The 22,831-nt window shown below is 48.6% G+C and overlaps 1 protein-coding gene across 4 annotated transcripts in view; it reads left to right on the forward strand.

Moving 5' to 3' along the window:
• Positions 1 to 12,071: 12,071 nt before the first annotated feature.
• The window catches only part of RFX1 (regulatory factor X1), a 29,498-nt gene continuing 18,738 nt past the window's right edge, over positions 12,072 to 22,831 (forward strand). For 2 of the 4 annotated variants that reach the window (XM_077121613.1, XM_077121616.1), the window contains exons 1-2: positions 12,173 to 12,270; positions 19,024 to 19,384. In XM_077121613.1, coding sequence (XP_076977728.1) covers positions 19,072 to 19,384 — 313 coding nt within the window. In that variant the 5' untranslated portion in view covers positions 12,173 to 12,270; positions 19,024 to 19,071. Of the gene's footprint in view, positions 12,271 to 19,023; positions 19,385 to 22,831 lie in introns of all 4 variants that reach the window. The other 2 variants (XM_077121615.1, XM_077121614.1) reach the window with 2 other exon arrangements.

The raw sequence follows: 22,831 nt of genomic DNA on the forward strand, positions 1-22,831 counted from the left end.
AAAAAAAAAAACAGAACTGACAGGGTAAACGTAAATATTAAGATATTTGTTATAGGAGTTGGCTTAAGCAACCATGAGGATTGGCAAATCTGAGTTCTGTAGGGCAAGCTGCAAGTTGGGAACTCAGTGAAGGAGATGTTGATTCTTCAGAGGAAGCCAGCTTTCTGAACTAGAGATAGAAATTCTTTCCGACTGCTGAAATGCTCAGGTCTCCCTTTCAAGCCTTCAGCCGACTGGATGAGACTTCTCCCACAGCTGAAGGCAATCTCTTTTGCTGGTTTTAAATGTAATCAATCATAGATGCAACCCACTGACTGATGCTCTAAATTGTGAACTATTCTTCCAGTAATAAACAGGCTGAGTCAACATGTGGCATTTAACCATCAGAGTATATCTCCTAGCTTTTTCCTCTAGGGTCCAGAAGAAATGGCTTTGTAACAAAATGTTCCAATTGTAAAACATTGTTATATCCAAAAGAAGGGGGAAACAGGGACAAAAATAAATCCTGGTATGTGCATGTTTATAGCAGCCTTACTCACAAAAGTGAAAACAACCCACGTGTCCGTCAGCAGATGAATGGACAAGCAAAATGTGAAAGAACCCAGACACAAAAAGTCACCTAATTGTATGACTCTATTTATACGAAAAGCTCAGAATAGGTAGATCCCTAGAGACAGAAAGCAGATTGGAGGTTGCCAGGGGCTGGGGGAAGGACTGCTGATGGGTCTCCTTTGGGGGTGATGAAAATGTATTGTAACTAGATAGTGGTGGTGATCGAGTACACAGTGAATGCACTAAAATGCCACGGAATCGTCCACTTTAAAAGGGTTAATTTTAAGTTACGTATATTTCATCCCAATTCAAAACAACAACGGCAGGAGTTCTGGGTGATGGGCGAGCCTGGGTCAGAATTCCAACTCGGTGCCTTTCTTGCTGTGTGACCTTGGGCAAATCACTTACCCTCTCTGTGCCTCGGCTTTGTCATCCTGTAAAATAAGGGAGAATTCAGTGAGCATCTCAAATTCTTAAAATAGTTTCTGGCACAGAGTAAGGGCTGTTTAAATGTTATTTCTAGACACATTCTCTTTGGAGCAGAACTTTATCCCTGTGCCCTTTTATTTGTGACAAACTCCTGGCCTGAAGTTGCCCCCGTGGACGTCACAGGCCAAGGACAACCCTCCAGGAGGCAGGGGTCACCGCTGATTGTGCTGCTTCTAAAGGGCTCATGAATAATCTGCTCTCCCCTTTGGCTCTTCTCCCAGCAGCTACTCCAGGGAGGTACCCTTCTGCCCTCTTCTCCCGTTTCTTTCGTGGCTGGCCTGGGGACTGGCACAAACATGCAAGAAGCATCTCCTGCCTGACAGTGTGACTTCGACCAGCTGGCTCAGCACCAGAAGCCCCGTTGGTGCCTCAATGTGGAATCAGGCTGGGGGGCTGGGAGTGGGTGAGTGGTAGTCCTGCACGGCTGGGCTAAAATCCTGTTTCCTGTGTGACCTTGGGCTAAGTCCTCCTGTACCTCTCTGAGTTCACTGGGTAAGATAAGTGTTATCTGTTTCATGGGGCCGTTGGGGAACTTCAGTGAAATGATCTCAAGTGCATGGCATCCTGCACATACAGTAAATGTAATGAGGAGAGGGGTGACCCCCACCCCCCCCAAATCCACATCCTAACCCCCAGAACCCATGACTTTATGATCTTATTAGGAAAACTGTCTTTGAAAATGAAATTAAGCCTAGGATCCTGGTATGAAATCATCCTGGATTATCAGGGTGGGCCTTAACTTGCATGATCAGTGTCCTTTTAAGTGACAGAAACTGGAAAGGACATGTGAAGACAGAGGCAATGCTGTCATCCAAGCCCAGTCTGACCAACAGCTGCCGGAGACTGGGTGAGGCAAGGAAATGTCCTTACCTTGGAGACTTCAGAGGGGGTCCGGCCCTGTGACACCTGCATTTCAGACTTCTTGCCTCCCAAACCATGAAAAAATAAATTTCTGTTGTTGGAAGCCGCCCGGTTCGCGGTGATTTGTCATAGCACCCCCCAGGAAAGGAATGAACTAAGAGTTGGGAAATATCACCTGCTATGATCATTATTCTTATTTGGCTCAGCATAAAAAAGCACTCAGATCTTATCTATCCTAAATAAAGCCCCTCTCTCCATGCTTTTTAACTTAATTTTAGTTAATTAAAAAAAATTAAAAAAAACATTTTATTATGGCGATTTTCAAACATATACAAGAGAAGAAGGAATAGTGCTAAACTTCCATATACCCATTGCCCAACTTCAGCAATTCTCAACTCAGAGCCAATTTTCCCTACTTTGTTTCATATTATTATTTTTACTATAAATTTTTAAGTTTTTTTAAATACCAAAAAACACCAAACAAATGCAAACATTCGTAACTTTTGATCGTTCCATTCTACATATATAATCAGTAATTCAGAATATCATCACATAGTTGCATATTCATCATCATGATCATTTCTTGGAACATTTGGATCTATTCAGAACAATAAATAAAAAGAAAATAGAAAAAAATTCACACATACCATACCCCCACCCCTTCCCCTCACCGATCACCAGCATTTCAATCTAAATTTATTTTAACATTTGTTTCCCCTATTATTTATTTTTATTCCATATGTTCTACTCGTTTGTTGATAAGGTAGATAAAAGGAGCATCAGACACAAGGTTTTCACAATCACACAGTCACATTGTGAAAGCTATATCATTATTCAATCATCGTCAAGAAACATGGCTACTGGAACACAGCTCTACATTCTCAGGCAGTTCCCTCCAGCCTCTCCACTACATCTTGACTAACAGGGTGATATCTACTTAATGCGTAAGAATAACCTCCAGGACAACCTCTTGACTCTGTTTGGAATCTCTCAGCCATTGACACTTATTTTGTCTCATTTCACTCTTCCCCTTTTTGGTCGAGAAGGTTTTTCTCAAACCCCTGATACTGAGTCTCAGCTCATTCTAGGGTTTTTCTCAATCCCTTGATGTCGAGTCTCAGCTCATTCTAGGATTTCTGTCCCACCCCTGGGAGTCATGTTCCACGTAGACAGGTGGAGGGTGGTGAGTTTGCTTATTGTGTTAGCTGGAGAGAGAGGCCACATCTGAGCAACAAAAGAGGTTCTCTTGGGGGTGACTCTTAGGCCTAATTTTAAGTAGGCTTGACCTATCCCCTGTGGGGTTAAGTTTCATATGAACAAACCCCAAGGTTGGGGGCTCAGCCTATGGCTTTGGTTGTCCCCACTGCTTGTGAGGATATCAAGAATAAAGAATATTTTTATTGACAAATTTTCACACAAATACAGTCCATATTAATTTTATTTTTAAGTGGTGAACACCTTCCTGGGCTTCAAAAATCAAAAAGTAAAGGAAGGTTTATGCTGCACCATTTCCCCCCCCCATTCCTGGTCCTATACCCCTCCCCATAGATAAATAACCATTCCTCTTGATTTCCCGATTTTTTTTCCCCATTTAACAAGTGCTGAAGAGCTCCCCTACCCAAGCCTTTTGTTTTGCATCACTGTTGTTGTTGTTATTTTACAGCTGTTTAGTTTTTCCTTGGGTGGTACCCAATAGTTTCATTCATTCCCAGAGTGGGCACTTCGGCTATTTTTATCTTTTTTTTTTTCCTTAGGTCAACACTGCAGCAGACAGCCTCATACAAACTTTATTTTGCACAGTTGCAAGTGAGTGTGTAGATAAATTCCCAAAAGTGGGATTTCTGGCTCAAAGACTGTGTGCATTTATAATCTTTACAGATATCACCAAATTTCCCTCCTTGGGGGTTAGATCAATTCACATTCTTTCCAGTAATGGATAAAGAGAGTCCTGTTTCCCCATGGCCTTGTCAGAGAGCGTGTTATCGAACTGTGGATTTTTGCCAACATGACAGGTGAAAACTGGTATCTTGGAGAAGAGAAAATTTGCATTTCCCTTACCACAAGCGAGGCGGAGCATATTTCCATGGGTTTAAAGGCTATTTATAGTTTTCTCTGTATTTCCTGTCCCCCTCCTTGCCCACCATTCTTTGGGGTTGTCAATCTTTTTTTTTTATTGAGTTCTAGGTGATTTTTATATATGAAAATTTGCCCTTTGATTGTGAAGAGTTGTACCTATTTTTCCTCTTTGTATTTTCTTCAAACTTCTTTAATAATTAGCACTAACATATAGTGAGGATTTAACATGTGCCTGATCCCATGCTAAGTGTTTCACACACACTCATTTAAACCCTACTTACATGATTTTCACCTCTAAATACTAAAGCATGCCCCTGAAAAATAAGGACATTTTCGTACATAATCTCAACACCATTTTCACACCTAACAAGTATCTGACCATTCCTTACATCATATAATGCCAAGCATTCCCCGAGTCTCTAAAATGCCTTTTTTAGAAGTGGTTTAGGGCAGCAGGTCCAATAGTACTAGAATGTAACACAGTACTCGAAATGGTCTGTGTCTGTGCTTTCCAATATATTAGCCACTGGCTATGTGTGCTATTGAGCCCTTGAAATGTGGCTAGAGTGAACAAAAACTGGAGTTGCTGATTTTATTTAATTTTCATTTATTTCAGTAGCCACTACTGGACAGAGTGGTAGGATTTGACGTTGGCTTCCTAACACAAACAGAACTCACCTGTACTTATCACCTGTACTTACCCTCTCCAGCTCTATGGCAATCTGATAAATTGCTCTCCAAATAGCAATAGTGCCAGGTCACCCATGACTGGTCATTGACAAACTTAGGTCTCGCCCATTCCCACTTGTGCTGGTTTGAAACTGATATGTACCCCAGAAAAGCCATGTCATTCTAATCCATTCCTGTAGCTGCAGACCTGTTGTGGGGGTGGTGAGTACCTTTTGATTAGGTTATTTCCATGGACATTTGACCCGCCCAATTCAAGGTGGGGCTTGATCTTTTCCTGCAGCCCTTTTTGAAAGAGAGCCAACAGAGTTTAGAGAAGCTAAGAAAGAAAAGAAAATGTCCCAGGAGAAGTCAGGAGGCGAGCAAGCCATGCTAAAAGCAGCCCAGGAGAGAAGGACCAGCAGACGTTGCCTTAGAACCTAATTTGTAACCTAATAAATCCCCTTTGTAAAAGCTAATCCATTTCCGGTACATTGCATTCCGGCAGCTTTGACAAACCAGAACACCACTGAAACCCAAACCCCAGAACACTTTCATTTGTCTAGGCTAAACCTCATATTTCATTTCCACCTACTTCATCCCAGATCCGCCCTCTCTTCCTTCCCCTTCCACAACTGTTGCCAACATGTCCCCACCTTGTCCCTTCGCATAAGTAGGTAACTTAAAAAAAAAATGCCTTTCTGTAAACCTTTGCCTACTCTAATAAAAATAAATAACAATCAAATGTGTTATTCTCTACTTTAGGTGTGGCAGTCTTCACAGTGGCATTTGCTCTTTGGCTGTGTCCTTTTTAGCTCAGTGCTATGTTGCTCTTTTGGAAAGTCAAAGCAGTTATTGATTTGTTGCTTATATCCTCCTTTCAATGCAGGTACAAAATGAGCTGACACACGTTCATGTAAATAGCCATGTGTCTCAAAGCTTTTCTCTAAAAGCCCAAGTATCTTGTGGGTCACCTCTCGGACTTTTTTTTTAATTCTGAAAAACAACACATATGCAAAAAAAGCAATAAATTTCCAAGTACATTTTAACAAGTAGCTAAAGAACAGATTTTAAAGTTTGGTATGGGTTACAGGTCACGATTTTTCATTTTTTCTTCTAGCTCCTCCAAGACATTGGAGACCAAAAGAAATATCAATATATTGATTCAACAGTCATATTCATTTGTTAAATCCTATCTTTTCTATTATATTCTTCCTTCTCTCCTTTTTCTTCTTTTTTTGTGAAAAATAGTATATATACAAAAAAGCAATAAATTTCAGAGTACACTGCAACAGTTAGTTGTTGAACAGATTTCAGCATTTGGTATGGGATAAAATTCCACAATTTTAGGTTTTTACTTCTAGCTGCTTTAAGACTCTGGAGACTAAAAGAAATATCAAAATACTCATTCAGCACTCGTATTCATTTGTTAAACCCTACCTTCTCTGTATAACTCCACCATCAGGACTTTTCTGTTTGTTTTAAAATTATAGCTCATCCCTTTCTCTTCCAACTCTTTCTTTAGGTATGATGAGGCCCTGTCTCCAACAGTGGTAGGTTTCCAGCATTGTTTTAACCCACTAAAAGTCTGCTTGCAACACATTCTCTAAAACTTGCTTGGGTGGGTGTTTCCTGACACTGGATTCTGTTTTGTCTATGGATATATCTGCAGAGTATTTATTCATGAAAAAAAATACATATGTGTTCTAGTTTGCTAGCTGCCAGAATGCAATATACCAGAAACAGAATGGCTTTTAAAAAGCGGAATTTAATAAGTTGCTAGTTTACAGTTCTAAGGCTGAGAAAATGTCCCAATTAAAACAAGTCTATAGAAATGTCCAATCCAAGGCATCCAGGGAAAGAAATCTTGCTTCAAGAAGGCCAATGAAGTTTAGGGTTTCTCTCTCAAGTGGAAGGGCACATGGCAAACACAGTCATAGTTTCTCTCTTGGCTGGTAGGGCATATAGCGAGCATGGCATCATCTGCTAGCTTTCTCTCCTGGCTTCCGGTTTCATGAAGCAACCTGGGAGGCATCTTCCTTCTTCATCTCCAAAGGTCACTGGCTAGTGGACTCTGCTTCTTGTGGCTACGCCGTTCTGCTCTGCTCTCTCTGAATCTCTTTCATTCTCCAAAATGTTCTCTTTTATAGGACTCCAGAAACTTATCAAGACCCACCCAAAATGGGTGGAGACATGTCATCACCTAATCCAGATTAACAATCACCCTTGATTAAATCTCACCTCCAGGAAGATGATCTGATTACAGCTTCAAACACACTGGATTGAATAGGGATTATTCTGCCTTTATGAAATGGGATTTAGATTAAAACATGGCTTTTCTAGAGGACATACATCCTTTCAAACCAGTATAATATGCTAGTATGTATCTACATCTGTATATATTATGTGTTATATATTATATGTTATATATAACACACATGCATTTGTATTATACACATGTGTAGTTGTTTTCTAATATATATGCATCTGTATTATGTACACATGTATGTTATATAAAGTATGTATAGCTGTGTTTTATATATATGTGTATCTGTGTGTGCTATATACATAATATATATGTTTGTGTGGTTATATATATCTGTATGTTATAATGTGTTATATATATGCATATCTGTGTTATAGACATAATTATATCTGTATTTAAATGTGTGCACCTGTTATACATGTTTGTATATGTATCTGCATGTTATATGTATCTATTATGTGTGTGTAATACGTGTTTTTATATGTGTATGCTATATACACAATGTACAAGTATCTGTGTGGTTTATATGTGTATGTATCTGTGTGTAATATATATATCTCTGTTAATATCATAACATGTATCTGTTATATACATTTGTATCTGTGTTATACATATATAATACAATGTCCCTGTTTTACAGGTGTGTTAATATATGTGCTTATTGTAAATGTAATATATACACGTGTATCTCTGTTATATGCATCATTAGGCGTGCATCTGTGTGTGTTGTGTACATATATACATGTGTGTATATTTATATATATTTGACCCCAAGGTACACATAGTTTGAAAAGTCTGCCCTGAGCACCAGCCCGGCAATCACTTGCAGCACCTGTGGTAAAACAAGCAGAACTGCACTACCCTTTATAGTGATTTCTACCCAGGGACATCCTGTTTACGTTTCAATAGGCAGAGGGGCAGATTCTTATTTCCTTACTCGCTAACACATTAATATCTAGCTTTTAATGTCTTCTTCCCCACCTCCCACACCACTCCCCTCCCCTTAGCAAAGCTCCCGGGAGACCTGTCTTTGGTCACATGAATCGGGAACAAGGCTGCACCGTTGATAAATGTTGCAGTGTCTGGGTCCCACTCCCTTGGCACTGTGTGTTTTTAAATGCTACCTTGTTCCATCTGTGTCCGCTTGGTATCAGCGTCATTCTGCCTTCTTATTTCACCTCGCCGGTCTCCTAAGGATGGACAACTACTTTTCCTCCAACTTCCCACCACTCAAAGTGCCTTAATAAGTATCCTGATCTGGTGCAGCAATTGCAGTGGAATAGAAAAACCTGGTGCGAGGCTGCAGGGTCACGGTTCACCAGATTTCACAGGGACCAGGTGACGGTTGAGCTCAAGTGTTGAGTGTTTCCCACTACTATACAGCAAGGGACTCTGGCTCCTTCCATGAGTGGCTCCACCATCCTCAAGGGCAAGGGACTCTCGGCTGGGGCTGGTGTACCCCAGCCCACGCCACCCTGGGGGGGACACATGGCAAAGTCTGGAGACATTTTGGCTGGTCACAACTGGGGGTAGAGGGGGCTGCTGCCCTCTGGGGGTCAAGGCCAGGGATTCCATGGGTCACAGGACAGCCCCCCACAGAAGATGTCAATCAATGGTGGTGACCCCAGCCCACTTTTGTTTCGCTTTGTTTTTTCCACGATTGACTTGTTGAGGTATTGGCAAATGTGTTCCCATACGAAGTTACACCTTCTGGCTTTGCCTTTTGTTTCCTTGTGGTGTCATTTCAGTTGTCCCTCCAGTCCACCCGTCCCTGTGACCTGGAGGTTGGATCCAGGATCTCAGAGACGGGTTTTGGCCAGCTGATGTCCTAGGGGAAACCACCAGCTTCCTTTTTTCTTTTTTTTTAAATTTAAGCTTTTTTATTGTATATTATAACACATACACAAAACAAAGAAAGAAAGAAGGCAGTAGTTTTCAAAGCACTCTTCAACAAAGTTACAGGACAGATCCCAAAATCTGTCATGGGCTACCATTCCATCAGCTCAAAATTTTCCTTCTAGCTGCTCCAGAACATTGGAGGCTAGAAGGAATAAATATTTTATCATCACAACTTTTTTTTCTTTTGTTGTGGAAAGTAACGTATACACACAAAAAAGCAACAAATTTCAAAGCACATCGCAACAATTACTTGTAAAACAGGTTTCAGAGTTCGGTATTCGTTACAATTCCACAATTTTAGGTTTTTACTTCTAGCTGCTCTAATATACTGGAGACTAAAAGAAACATCAATATGATTCAGCACTCATACTTGTTTGTTAAACCCAAACTTCTCTGCACAACTTCACCATCACCTTTGATCTTTCTCCCATTCTTTAGGGGTATTTAGGCTACGCCCATTTCAACTTTTTCATGTTGGAAGGGGCTGTCAGGACTTATCTGGTCCTGGGACCCATCTGGAGGTTGTAGGTTTCTGGGAAGTTACCCTAATGCATCACCAACTTTCTTTTGTATGACATCGGGCCACGAGAAGCTTGTCCCTCTGGCGCTAACACTGGATCACGCTGGCGACAGTGTGGCCTCTGGGACAAAGTCCCCTCTCCCTTCTGCCGGCAAAATCACATGCTCCCCATCACCCTGTCACCGAAATGGTTTCACAACACTGGCTGGTGATCGTTGCCTAAATCCATGGTTTCACCGACTTTGGCAAAAAATGGGGACTTTTTATTGCTTCCATTCCATCCACCTTCCTCAGCTGGCCTTCTTCTCAGGCAGACTGGTGACCACAAAACACAGCTACTTTGGGGACAGCAAGGACACGATGGGTTGTTCTTCTAATGACCAGTGTTCCGACGAAGGAGTCGGCTGAAAACCACTTCCAATGGATGCAATAAATATGCGTGTGTTTAACTTTTAGACTGATATACGACATACATCAAAAGTGCACAGACCGTGAAGGGACAGATGGGTGAGTTTTACATCTATCTATCAGCGTAATCACCACCAGTAACAAACACAGAACATTTCTAGCTTGCTGCCACCCTTCCCTGCCATAAAGGCTTTTAATAGTTTAGATTGAAGAAATGATCACTGAGCTTGGCTGTGTCCATTCTGGGGCCCAAGGACTTCTGGGAGGTGGAAATTAGGCTTTTAGGGTCACTCCTGACAAAAGAGACCCCCCAACACTGGCACTGGGTCTCATGGACCGGGCTGCAGGGACTAAGCCACTGGGTTTGCCAGCTGGGCTTCCTTTTGGGGAGCTGCCTGCCTGGAAGGCTCATGAATTTGGGGGATGGAGGGACTTACTGGAGCTGAAGTCCAGCTGGTATTTCCAGGCAGTTGGGGCTGCTGTTTCTTTCTTCTCTGGCAGTGAAGGGTCATACCCTGGGGCAGCCGAGCACCCTGGAAAGTCCCAGGAAACATGCCCCCAGCTGTGTGATCTTCAGTGAGCTACTTCCCACTCTGAGCCCACAATTTGCTCAGCTGTCCAACACAGGACTGGTGCCCTTTGCTGGGCTGCTGTGAGGATGCCTATGGCATTACCTGGCTACGTGTCCACCACCCCGATCTCACCTCCTTGACATTCATTCTGCCCCAACCAGATGATTGTACTTGCCCCCGCACTCCTTCTGTTCTCTCCACTTTGGCTCTGTGCGGCTGACTTTCTTCTCATCACTCAGAGGCGTCCTCAGGTATCAGGGTCTAAAGCACCCCCGGAGTCCCCCACCCCCACCCCCACTTTATAGTTCCCTCTTTCCCTATTTATTGTGTTCCCTCTACTAGACTGCAAAGTCAAGAGACCTCTCTGCTCTGTTCACTTTTATAGCTCTGTCCCAGCACCTAGGAAGGGTAATGTTGGTTGGACCGGGAAACCAAGTGTCAGAGAGGTAGAGCCACGATCCCAACTTCACACAGCAGCGTCCGAATCAGAACCCAGACTCTAGGCTCTTTTTTCCACTTACACAGCAAGTGAGTCAAGGAATCTCTTGCCTTCTTTGCCCTCCCTCCTCTGCCCCCCCGCAGCAGGGCTACAGCACAAAATTTAAGGGGGTGCCCCAAACCAGGGTCCTCAAGATAATTCCCTGCAATATATTTTTTGAAAGATCAGAACGAATGCCCCAAACCAAGCTATCAAAACTTTTTTAAAAGACAGAATTCGACGGCCGCATTTGCACGACTCCCTTTCTCACCTCACACAAAATTCCGGACCTAGTGAGTCCTGTAAAATTTTGCTGTTCTGCTCATCATCGAGTTTTTAAAAAGTAGATCCTACATTAGAATATTATTTATTGGCCGCGTTTCAGTCTCTTCTCCTGGTCCTTAACCGCGGCAGTGTCTCTGGGGAAACTGAGGCACGGAAGATGGAGGAGGAATCCAAGCTTCCCGGGAGGGGGCCGGGCGCTGACCTTTGCTTATTGCCCACGGGAGAAGCCGCCGACTGAGTCCCCCGCCCGCGGGAGACCTTTCCCGCTTTCCTGGGGCGACTGCAGGGCCAAGATAGCCGCTGTCGCCCCGGCACGGTGACCTTTCCCGGCCGGGAGCTGTGGCCGAGCTGGGGACGTGGGGGAGGGGTGAGAGAATGTAAGTGACGTAACCAAACCAGAGCCCCCGCCTCCGGCGCTGACGTCACAGAGCGGGTCGGCATCACTGCGTTCCTCCCATGAAGTCAGCGCACGAGGCCAGAAACTGACCCACCGGGACAGGGAGACGTGCTAAGGAAGAGAGCCTTTCTCGCTCCCGCCCCTCTTTCTTTTTCCTTTTTTCAAAAAGTATCCAGGAACGGACTACAACTCCCAGCTGGCCCTGCGTACTGCACATGCGCACACACTCCTAGTTAGAGAACGCGGCAAACCTTTGGGAGGGATTGATGTCCCTCTCGCCGAACTGGAAGGAAGGGTTTACTGCGAAAACCAATCCTGATACCACAGATCCCGCCCCATTATTCTTAGCTTGGTGCTTTCTACGCAAGAGACGGGATCCGCCGCCTTTAAGGGCTCAATTGCCTTTGATGGACATCTATACCGATGAACCAGGGCGCCGAGAATTCGACAGGGTATTGACAAGCGTGCCTCCGACCCAATACCCAGGCGCCCGGGTCCCGCGCCGTCCAATCAAGTCTTCCGGTGCGGCCAATCACCCGAGGCTCCTCCCCGGCGCGTGACGTATGTAGGGTGGGTAGCAACAGTTGCCCCGGTGAGGGAAACGGAGGCGCCATAGCCACGGTAGTCGTGGCGACCAAGCAACCCGGCAACGCGAGTCAACAACAACAACCGCCCGGCCGACCCCCACCCCCACCCCCCCCAGCCCGGCCCGAGGACCCCGGCACGTTCCGCCCCCCTCCCAACATCGCCTCCGAGACCTCCGGAAAGCCCTTCCGCGGACCGGAGCAGGGAGAAGCCGAGGTAGCTGGGGCGGCTCCGGGGTGGCGGGCCGGGCCGGGCGGGGCGAGGGCAGTGAGTCTCGCTGTGATCCCAGCCGGGGGGGAAGGGGCGGGCGGTCAAAATGGCGGCGGCGGCTGTCGGGGCCGTGGGGGAGGGGGCCGAGGCCCGGCTGGGGCGACACCACCCGCCCCCGCACCCCGCGGCCCGGCCCCCACGAGGGGCGGGCGCTCGCAGGCCGGCGGCGAGTGGAGTTCGGCCCGCCGGGGCGGGGGGCTTTTATATGTCCCGAGGCGCGAAGGGGCGGGCCCGCGGAGGCTGGGCCAATGGGAGCGAGGGCGGGGTGAGGCGGGGCCAAGGTGGGCGGGCGTGGCCTGCGAGTCCCGGGGGCGTGGGCTGGGCCAGCCGCCGCCCCGCCCTTCCGGGCCCCCGCTGTGGTTCTCCGCTTGTACAAGCGCCTGCCACCACGAAGTCTCAGTTTTCCATCCTGGAAAATGGGGAGAATCATTGCCATCCCACCCCCACCCCCTTTCGTGCACCTCGAGGACTCCCAGTTCCTTCTAGGAATTTCTCTAGGGCCCATCCTTGAGCCTTTTACCGCCCCGCGCCCCCCAATCTGCTTTTTCCGAGTGTGGTCTGATAGATAAATTGGTAGCCAGGCTTGATGTCAGCATGCTGTCCTCTCCTAAACGTACTTTGAAAGGAGGAAAAGAGGAAATAAAAGTTTCTGTGGACCCAGATCTAGGCGCCAGAAACCAATGTAGCCTCAGCCTGGAGGATTTGTTTTGCAGAAGGCCAAGTCCGTGGTGGGGAGGAGTGTTTTTGAGTGACTGAGTTAGAGGAACAGAAACTTGGTTGTTTGGCGGCGGTGATAGTGGTGGACTGGGTCTTATTTGTGCAGATGGGTCGATTCCCAGCCGTTTCTCCCATCAATTTCCTTGTGGGAATGGCAAAGGAATGACACCTCAGGAAGTTTCTTAAATTCCTCAAAGCCTCTTCATTTGGCCAGGTACATGGTTTTGTGTCAGTCATAGCAGTTTCAACTGGGTCATATGTCACTGAGGAGGTACCAGTCTCCAGGGCCGCGGGGTCTGCCCTGGAGGGGTCTGCCCAGGTCAGAGGGACCGTGAAGTACACCACGTGTCAGAGGAGAGCTTGAGAGACTGCTTTGCAGGGCGACAGCATCCGCCCCTGCTTGGGGACGATGTGGTGGTTTTTTTTTTAAGTAGTTGGATGGGTGAAGTCTACTGTGTTCTGCTTTGGAGCTTGGCAAGGACAGAGCCGAGTGGCATTGTGCAAACTGCAGCCGTGTTCTTTTTCAAGCACTCAATCAACTTTAACGAAAATAAGCCTTTCAGGCTTTTCTCCAAGATTTTGAGATTAGAAGGGGCTAGAGTGGGGGCTAGGGAGAGGGGGCTGTCTCAAGTCTACAGGGACTTTTCCTAGGCCAGGCTCTCAGAAGTGGCAGATCCCCTTGAAAGTTCAAAAATGTACAGATTAATTTTCAGTAAAAATCTAGAAACGTCAAAGTTGCTAGAAAGAGCAGCACCTGTCGGAAAGGCTAACTTGAGCAGAAATGGATGTTTAATGGGTGATCTGCTTTTATTGATCTGCCCCCCACCCCCTGTAGCTCTTACGGGTGAAGAGTCTGAGCCCAAAGGTGCCATTTGCATGACCAGAGCCCGGACACTGGCTTGGTTTGGTTGTCTTGGAAATAGTCAGCTACTTTCTCGCTGTGTGCTGTTGGGCAGGTTACTTAACTTCTTTGATAAGAAGGTCTCAGCTTCCTCTTGTCTGAGCTCGGGGCAGGAATCATTGGTAACCAGTTTAACCTATTAGTGTGGTGTGGATTCCATAACATAATACAAGTCAAGCGTCAACTACGTTATAATTGCTCAACCACATTAGCAGTTTCTTTTATGATGATGATGGTTGCTTCCTGCTCAGCCCCTGGCTGTGTTTGTTTTTATCGTTTTGAATCAGTTAAGGGCCCGATGGACCCCAGGAAGTCCAAGACAGACCTGGACCTCTTTTCTTGCTTCTAGTGGGAAAGTGTCATTCTTGGCTTTTCTCCCTCTGGCTTTTTAGAGTCGCCAGAAAGAAACATTCTCCCTGAGCCCAGGCCCAGCCTCAGCCCTCAGCTTTTCAGAAGGCATCTGGGCAAGCCGGACATGTGGGCCCCATGGAAAAGCTGTCTCTGGAGATGAGCTCCTCCCCTGCCTCTTCTGCCACATATGCGAGTGTCTTAGGGCTAGGTACAGGGCGTGGCCAGGTACCCCCTCCCGGGGATGCAGGCACAGCACGTGGTCTTTCTGGGCACAGGCAAGCCTCCTACTACTGGTGTGGGGGTGGTGGGGAGCTTTCTCCTTTGAGCTCTCCAGGCCCATCCTGGACCAGAAGGCACCGCCTCTTCCTTGCAGCAAAGCCTGCTGCTGGCAGGAGGCAGAAACTTCACCACCAGGTTTTACCAGTCGTAAATTTGAACAGGTCTCAGACACTCACCAGCTGTGTGTTCCTGGCCTTTGCATACTTAGCTCATCTGACAGTCATAGTTGAGTGCTTCCTATATGGCTGTCTAGTGATGGAGCAATGGGCCCGACAGGCCAGGGTTCTTCTTAGAGGGCTTTCCTTTTCAGCTGTTCAGAGGAGAGAGCAGCTATGAGAAAGAAAATAAACAAGCAAGCAAAGCAATTAAGTACCATAAAGAAAATTAAAAAAAAATATGCCTGGGGTGTGGCCACCTGAATCTGGAGGAGGTGGCATTTGGGCAGACACCTGAATGAGAAGAAGGAGCTGGCTGTGGAGGGTGGGGGTTGCTGACAGAGAACTGCCATTCAGTGAGAAGACCTGGAGCAAAGGCCCTGAGGCAGGAGGGGGCCTGGAGCATTCTAGGAACGGGGACCAGTGTGGCCAGGGCATCCAGAGCAGAAAGGACAGGGGCAGGAGGGGCCATGTCCCTCAGGACCTCTTACGCCATGGCAAGCACTCTGGATTTTTAAACATTCTTTGTGGTGGGCAACTTTGGAGGCTTCTGAGCAGAAGGGACAAGAGAGGATTTATTAACTCAAAGGAGCTGGGGAGCAGGATGTTGTGAGTGTACAGGCAAGAGATGAGGGCTGCTCACGAGAGCACCAGGTCGATGGAGCTGCAGAGAAGTGAGTAGCTTTAGGGTATATTTTGAAGGAAGAGTTGACAAGTCTTATATAAACAAATTGGATATAGAGGGTGAGGGAAACCCTCATTTTATTTAATTGCCCGTTCCCGCACAAGCTCACTACTAATGAGGCCATTCTGCTGATGAGGAAAGTGAGTTTTCTTTCTGTTTCTTGGGAGGGTGTCAACCAAGACACCATTCATTTGGTTATAGGAGTGTTTTTGTTTTTATTTTTTTTCATTCTTAAATGATTGATAGAAGAGTCAAAGGAATGATTTTCATGTGATATGAATAATATTTTGTGACACACAAAAATTACTTGAAATTCGAATTTCCATGTCTAGGAATAAAATGGTATTGGCACAGGGCCACACCCGCCCATTTACATATGCCGCAGGGCTGCTTCCGGGCTAGGATACAAGTTAAGAGACCATGTGACCCACTAAGCAGAACATAGTTACTGTTTCTCTTGCTGCCCCTTAAGGGAGAAGTTTACTGATCCCTGATCTAAAGTGAACAATTTAAATATTTTATAGAAAACAAAACAAAAAAGCTCTTGGCTTTGAAGGGATGCAGCCACTGGTGCTTTTCTTGGCAACTTTGTTGCCAAGGGAAAGGTTTGTTCAGCAGTCCCAGCATTCCATGTGCCATATGCCATAAAGAAAAGGGTCTCATACTCAGGTAATATGTGGTTGCCTCAGGCTAATGGGATAAATATGATTTAGTCCTCCCTAGGGAGTGGAGCTGCAGAACTCTGCTAACCCAAGTATTCTACAAGGGGAATAAAAAGGAGTTCCTGGTCAAACAATTGTGGGAAAACTCAGTGTTCTCTGTCTCCTTTCCCTGAGTTTCGTAATGACAGTGCATGAGCAAGCCTCCAGTAGAGAAGTCAGTTTAAACTGTTCTGTCTCTACGCCCCTTTTCGAGCTCAGCCTTTCTGCTCCCATCCTCTCTTCTACTTGACTCTTAGTGGAGAGGATGAGGCTGACAGCTTTGCATCCGTTGGAGGAAACAACACCAGTGAGTGCAGAGCTTTAAAGTCCTTTCCTTGTGGGAGGGTGTCAGCTCTGCCAGTGCCAAGGGGTCACAGGGGTGTCAGCTCTGCCAGGGCCAAGAAGGCTGAGGCTAGAGTTTCTCAAAGACTGCTCCCAGGGCCACCTGCCTTAAAGTCATCTGGGTGCTAGCTACTAATGCCAATTCTGGGGCCCCCCAGATTGGGCATTGGGGCCCAGGGAGCTATGTTTTAACCAGGTGCCCCTGTCTCCTCAACTGACATGAGTATTTGTTGAACAAGTAATAATCGTAGCAGTTGACTTCATTGTATCTTTCAAGCAGCACTGTGAATCAGTTTGACTCATCATCCCCAGGTGGCAGATGGGGAAACTGAGGCCCAGAGGAAGGGTGGTAATGTCCCAAGCTCATAAGTTAAGAGAGAGCCAGGGTTCACATCAGGGTGGGTCTCATCCTCTCCAAAGCTCCTGCCATGTAGGAAAGCCCTAGACAGCTCTCCATGGCCTGGGCTGGGGCCCATGCCATCCACCTCTGCCTCGGGCCAGCCTGGTGGCTGGGAGAGAGGCCACATCTGACCTCGGCCTGGCAGGGGAGGTGGCCTCGGGGCTCTGCCAGCTCTGCATGCCAGCCGGTGGACTCCTGCCCCACCCTGCCGTAGCCCTAGCCAAGCACACTCAAGTGGCAGACAGAAGTCCATTTCCACTTGTGCTCAGCCCAAAGCTGTAGCTGCACAGAAGGGAGGCAGGGCCTTATCCTCTTTTCTGGTGCCTTGTTAGAGGTCCCAGGGCAACATCAGGAGCCAGAGCCATTTCCTATGTGATAATAATGTGCCAGGGCCTGGCCAAACTTTGTCACACCATCCAAACGAACTCCTCAACCAGCCTGTGCTGTAGGCCTCACTGTCCTCCCGTCTTACAGATGGGGCTTTGGAGGCCCAGTGAGGGGAAGCCATTGCCCAGAGTTGCACAGCCAGCAGATAGCCAAGATCAAAATATGCTTCTAGCCCTTCCAGGGCTCGTTTCTCACCCAGCTTGCCCCTTGCAGACTTGGACGCTTCTTGAGTTTGGTGTGAAAGGACAGAACTGGGGCCCCAGGGCAGAGAGGTGTACGGGAGGCGCAGAGACGGCCGGCGGTGAGGCTTATCACAGGCGCCAAGGCTGCCCGAGTGGCAGAGTCCTGCTCCCTGCACTGTTACTCTGCCTGGTCCTGGGCAGGGGAGGGCTAGAACCACTTGTCTCCTGTCTAAGAAATGCGGAAAGACGTCTGCTGACATGGAGAACTAAATGAACCAAGATAGTGCTTACACTTGGCCTGGGTTCCTATCCTGCCTTCCCACTTGCTGGGCTTCCCCGGCTTTGCTTTCCTCATCGTCAAATGGGCATACTCCCAGCAGAGCGCTCCGAGGGACTCCTGATCAGGGAGCAGACCCTGTTTTTCTCCTCTCCCTCCCCCTTGAAGGCCCCCATTCTTGGTCTCTCTGCTGCCACTACGCGTGGGCTCCAGAACTGTGCCAATGAGCCTTAGCAACCCTGGGGTTCAGCTGCTCGCCAGGCCTGGGGGCTGCCAGGGGTGGTCTCAACCTCAATGCCTCCAGGGGACCGGTCAAGGGCCGGGAAGGTGTGGGGGCCGGAGCTTCCCCTCTGAACTCTTGGGAGCTCTCTAGGACATGTTCTTGCAGGGGCCCTGGAACCATCTGCCCATGTCTCACAGAGGCTGTGCCTAACCCAGCACCCCTGGGTAAACCCATGGCCGTTTAGCAGCCCCTGCCAGCTCCCAGCCCCGTGGGGCCCTGGCCTCAGACAGGCATCTCCCAGCTGGCATTGTGGCCTGTAACTGCCACTCTGCGTCTGGCCTCCCCCTGGGAGTGGCATTCAGTGAAACCGGCGCCACCAAGGCCAGACCTCGTGGCATATGAAAATGGGGACAGGTCTACCAGAGGCGCCTTCCCCACAACCGTGCTGCCGGGCCTGTCAGCACTCAGAGCACCCAGGCTGCTCGTCTAGTCCTGCGCCTCCCTGCTGGGTGGCCTGGGGCAAGCCCCTCGCCCTCTCTGGGCCGGCCCGCTCCTCCTCTGGCAGACCGAATGGGGATGTGGTACTTGCAAAGTTTAAGAGAAAAGGATCTGTGGAAGGTGCTGTGTTCAGGGCCAGTGCAGGAGCTCTGGTAGGACGCTCCTTGGCCTAGGGGAAGGTGGGAGACGGAGGCAGCTCCTGGCATTCATCAGCGTGACCCTGGGAGAGCTGTGCTGGGTGCCCCTGGGGCCTGGACCAGCTGTCCCAAGTCCTCCTACCCGAGGGAAGCATGACCAGTGCCGAGGTGGGTGGGTCCCCTGGGTTCCAGGGGCTGGGCGGGCAGGGGACAGGAGCCCTGGCCTAGAATAGGAGCCGGGGGGTCCAGCCGCAGACCCTAGCCCTGTCCCCCTGCAGGGCTGGCTTATATTTGGCCACCAGCCTCGGGATTTAATCACGTTAGTGACGAACCCAGACGGGTCTCCAGGGAGCTGGGAGCTGTCCCTGTTTTCTCTGCCTGTAGATTAATTCTTGTTTTTCCTTCTTTTTTTTCTCTCTCTCTCTCCAACAACTTCCCCCACCCCTACCTTTCTTCTTCCCAAGGAAGAAAAAAAAAAAGCCTTATTTATTATCATTTTCCCCACTGTTGGCATGGCAACGCAGGCGTATGTTACAGAGCTGCAGGCGGCCCCGCAGCCACCCCAGGCCCCGTCTCAGGCCCAGCCCCAGCCGCCGCCACCACCTCCGCCACCGGCAGCACCCCAGCCGCCCCCGCCGCCTGCCACTGCCACCCCCCAGCCCCAGTATGTCGCGGAGCTGCAGAGCCCCCAGTCCCAGACGCAACCCCCGGGCAGCCAGAAGCAGTACGTGACCGAGCTGCCGGCTGCCCCCGCACCCTCGCAGTCGGCCGGTGCGCCCGCCCCGTCCCCAGCGCCCCAGCAGTACATTGTGGTCACCGTCTCGGGTAAGTGGGGGTACAGGGGCGCCCCACATCTGGGATTTGGGGCACAGCGGTGTCCTTGCCACTGTCACTCTCTGCTCGTCCCCAGAGCAACAGCTTTCAAACTCATGAGTGTCCGTTTGGGGTTTTGGGGACACGTCTGGGTCAGGGGTCATGAGTTGGTGGGGAGCACTCTGTCTCCCCAAGCTCCCCCCTCACCCCCAACCTCTCCAGGGTAGCTCTCTTGGAGCCATTCTAATCTCCATCCCTGAGTGTAGTGTCAGTTGAAATAAGGATTTGGCGACAGGAAACAAGTTTTGCCAATGCCTGCCAGAGCAGGAGACCAAGTGGACAGCACAGCTGCCCAAGTGCCTGGCCCGGCCTTGCTGTCTCCAGCCGTGGGGCTGCTCTGCCTCAGTTTCCCAGATGTAAAGGGGATCATAGTGGCTTCTTGAATGTAGGCCCGGCGGTACTGCAGTAAGTCTGCTCTCCCGGGAAGCATCAAGCCCCTCTCTGGTGGGAGCTGTGGTTTGGGGCGGGGTCCAGGGCCTATAGTTGGCCAAGTCCCTGAGCCAGCGGCTGAGGGCACCTGTTTCCAACCTTGGCTGCCCCTCGCAGGCTGGGGAGTGAACGCTCGGGAAGCTTGGGGCTCAGTGCCCACGGGCTGGGCCTCCCTCCCCAGTTCTGCCTGCAGCGTCTGCCCCACACGCCAGTTCTTCCAGGCTTGAGAAGGCCGAGTGATGGAAGCAGAGGATTAGGACAGGTAGTCAGTTCCCCAGTGGCAGAAGGGGACGTGGGACCCAAAATTGGACAGAGCATCCTTGGTGTTTCCTAACGTGCCCTGTGCAGGAGGGAAGGCTGGTCCTTCCTCCCGTGGCCACGGGCCCTGAGGCCTTCCTGGAGCAGGATGAGGAAGTGGATTGTAGGGTGTCCTGGGGGCCATGGAAGGGGGCTGGTCAAGAGCACTGGGTTGGGAGCCAGAGGACAACAGATAGTCAAAATCTGTGGCCCTCCACATGTTTCTGCTGGACCAGGTGTAGCCAGGGCCCCTGGGTGTCCTGGTGGCCCTCGGCAGTGCCTTCTAGGGGAACGCGGCCCCCAGGGAGAGCCGGGGCTGGGGGCCTGGGGCGTTGCAGACAACCGTCCAGGGGGAGGCACAGCAGTGCTCAATGCCCCTGTGGGCCCATGGGCTCCCCAGCATGAGGTTTGGCCATGGCCATGGCCGTGGCTGTGGCCAGGGTTAGCCGGAACCTCCAGAGGGAGGGTCCTTTGCATTGTCACCTTCCCAACTTTCCAAGATATCCCACCCCCCACGATGACCCCCACCTCACTTCACACTCCAGGTCTCTGACCACCCCCAGGGACAAAGACGGCATCAGGCAAGGAGGGTGCTGTCACCTGCCGGCCAGTCCCCTAGCACCTGTCTGTGCCGGCCTGCACAGTGGGCCACCCCACCTCCTCCAGCCTCAGTCCTGCCTCCCCTTCTGCTCCCGCGCTCTCATCACCACACACCCCCTTTTATTTATTTATTTTTTAAATTTTTATTCTGGTACTATATGTGCAGCCTAAAAGTGTCCCCTCCAACCACATTCAGACACACACTTCAGTGGCATTGCTTAATGCTCACAATGTTGGGCTCCCCTCAGGGGCATCTGACAATTGGGCTTTAATTCCCCCTTCCCCAGCCCTTCCCAGCCCCAGGTAACCTATATTCAAAGTTTCTGACTCTGTGGATTTACTTATTCTAATTATTTCCTATAGTGAGATCATACAATGTTTGTTCTTTTGTATCGGTCTTTTTCACCCGATGTGATATCCTCAAGGTTCATCCATGTTGTCGTAAGTATCAGAACTTCATTCCTTTATACGGCTGAGTAATATTCCTTTGTAAGGATGGAGTGCATTTTGTTTATGCGTTCATCTCTTGATGAACATAAGGCTTGTCTCCACCTTTTGGCGTTTGTCCATAATGCTGTCAGTATGCAAACATCTGTTTGAGTCCCTGCTTTCAGTTCTTTTGAATAGATACCTAGAAGTGGGATTCCTGGGTCATATGGTAATTCTGTACTTAACTTTCTGAAGAAACGCCAAACTGATTCCCACAGTGGCTGAACCTTTCACATTCTGCCAGCAGTGAATGAGTGTGAATGTTCCTATTTCTCCACATCCTCTCCAACATTTTTTTTTCGTTTTTTTTAATAGTGGTCATACTTGTGGGTATAAAGAGGGAACTCGTGGTTTTGATTTGTATTTCCCTAATGGCTCATGATGTTGAGCATCTTTTCATGTGCCTTTGACTGAATATTTTCTTTGGAGAAATGCCTATTCGAGTCTTTTGACCATTTTTGGATTGGGTTGTTTGTCTTTTTGTTTTTGAGTTGTAGGATTTCTTTGTAGATTTGGGAAATTAAATACTTCTCAGATATGTGGTGTCCAAATATTTTCTCCCGTTCTGTAGGTTGTCTTTTTACTTTCTTGATGAAGTCCTTTGATACTCAAAATTTTAAAATTTTAATGAAGTCCCATAAACCTATTTTGCTTTTGGTGCCTTGTGCTTTTGGTGTAAAGTCTGAGAAACCATTTTCTAACATAAAGTCCTCAAGATGCTTCCATATGTTTTCTTCTAGGAGTTATAGACCTGGCTGTTAATATTTAGGTCTTTGTCCCATTTTGGACAAAGTGTGTGAGGTAGGGACCCTCCTTCGTTCTTTTGCATATGGAAATCCAGTTCTCCCAGCACCATTTGCGTAAGAGACTGTTCTGTCCCAGTTGAGTGGACTTGGGGGCCTTGTCAAATATCAATCAGCCATAGATATCAGGGTTTGTATCTAAACTCTCAATTTGATTTCATTGGTCTATATGTCTGTCCTTGTGCCAATACCATGCTGTTTTGATCACTGTAGCTTTGTAATAAGTTTTAAAGTTGGGAAGTGTGAGTTCTCCAACTTTGTTCTTGTCAAGATGGTTTTGGCTCTTCGGGCCTGGCTGTGTCTTGCAGCGCCTTCCTTTCAGCCTATAATGAAAGCATGTGCTTTAGCCAGGAACCCTCCTCAGATCCCACTTCTTTTCTTCCCTCTATCAGAATTCCTCAACAAATTAATCCTTTCCCAGTCGCTCTCTCACCAGGTCCACTGGTCACTCTCCATTCTGGGGCCAGCACCTGATATGCTGGCCCCCTTCCCTGGAGATGCCGCCCACTTTCCTGCCACCCACCCTGATACCCTCCTTGGTCCCCTTAGCTTCTTCCTCCTTATCTCCCAACTACAATAGTTATGGAGGGCGAGCCCTAGGTTCAGTCCTGGGGCCTCTTCTTGGCCCCCTAACTCCACTTCATGGTGGTGTTGGTGCTCCCTCCCTGGGGATGACCACCCGTGTGCAGTCAGCACCCTGGGCCTCGGCTCGCACCTAGGCACCTGCGTCCGGCTCTCCTCGGGGCTGGAGAGGCCTCTCGGATGCAGCAGGCTGACCAAA

The sequence above is a fragment of the Tamandua tetradactyla genome, chromosome 11 (genome assembly GCF_023851605.1).
Source record: "Tamandua tetradactyla isolate mTamTet1 chromosome 11, mTamTet1.pri, whole genome shotgun sequence".
Lineage (NCBI taxonomy): Eukaryota > Metazoa > Chordata > Mammalia > Pilosa > Myrmecophagidae > Tamandua > Tamandua tetradactyla.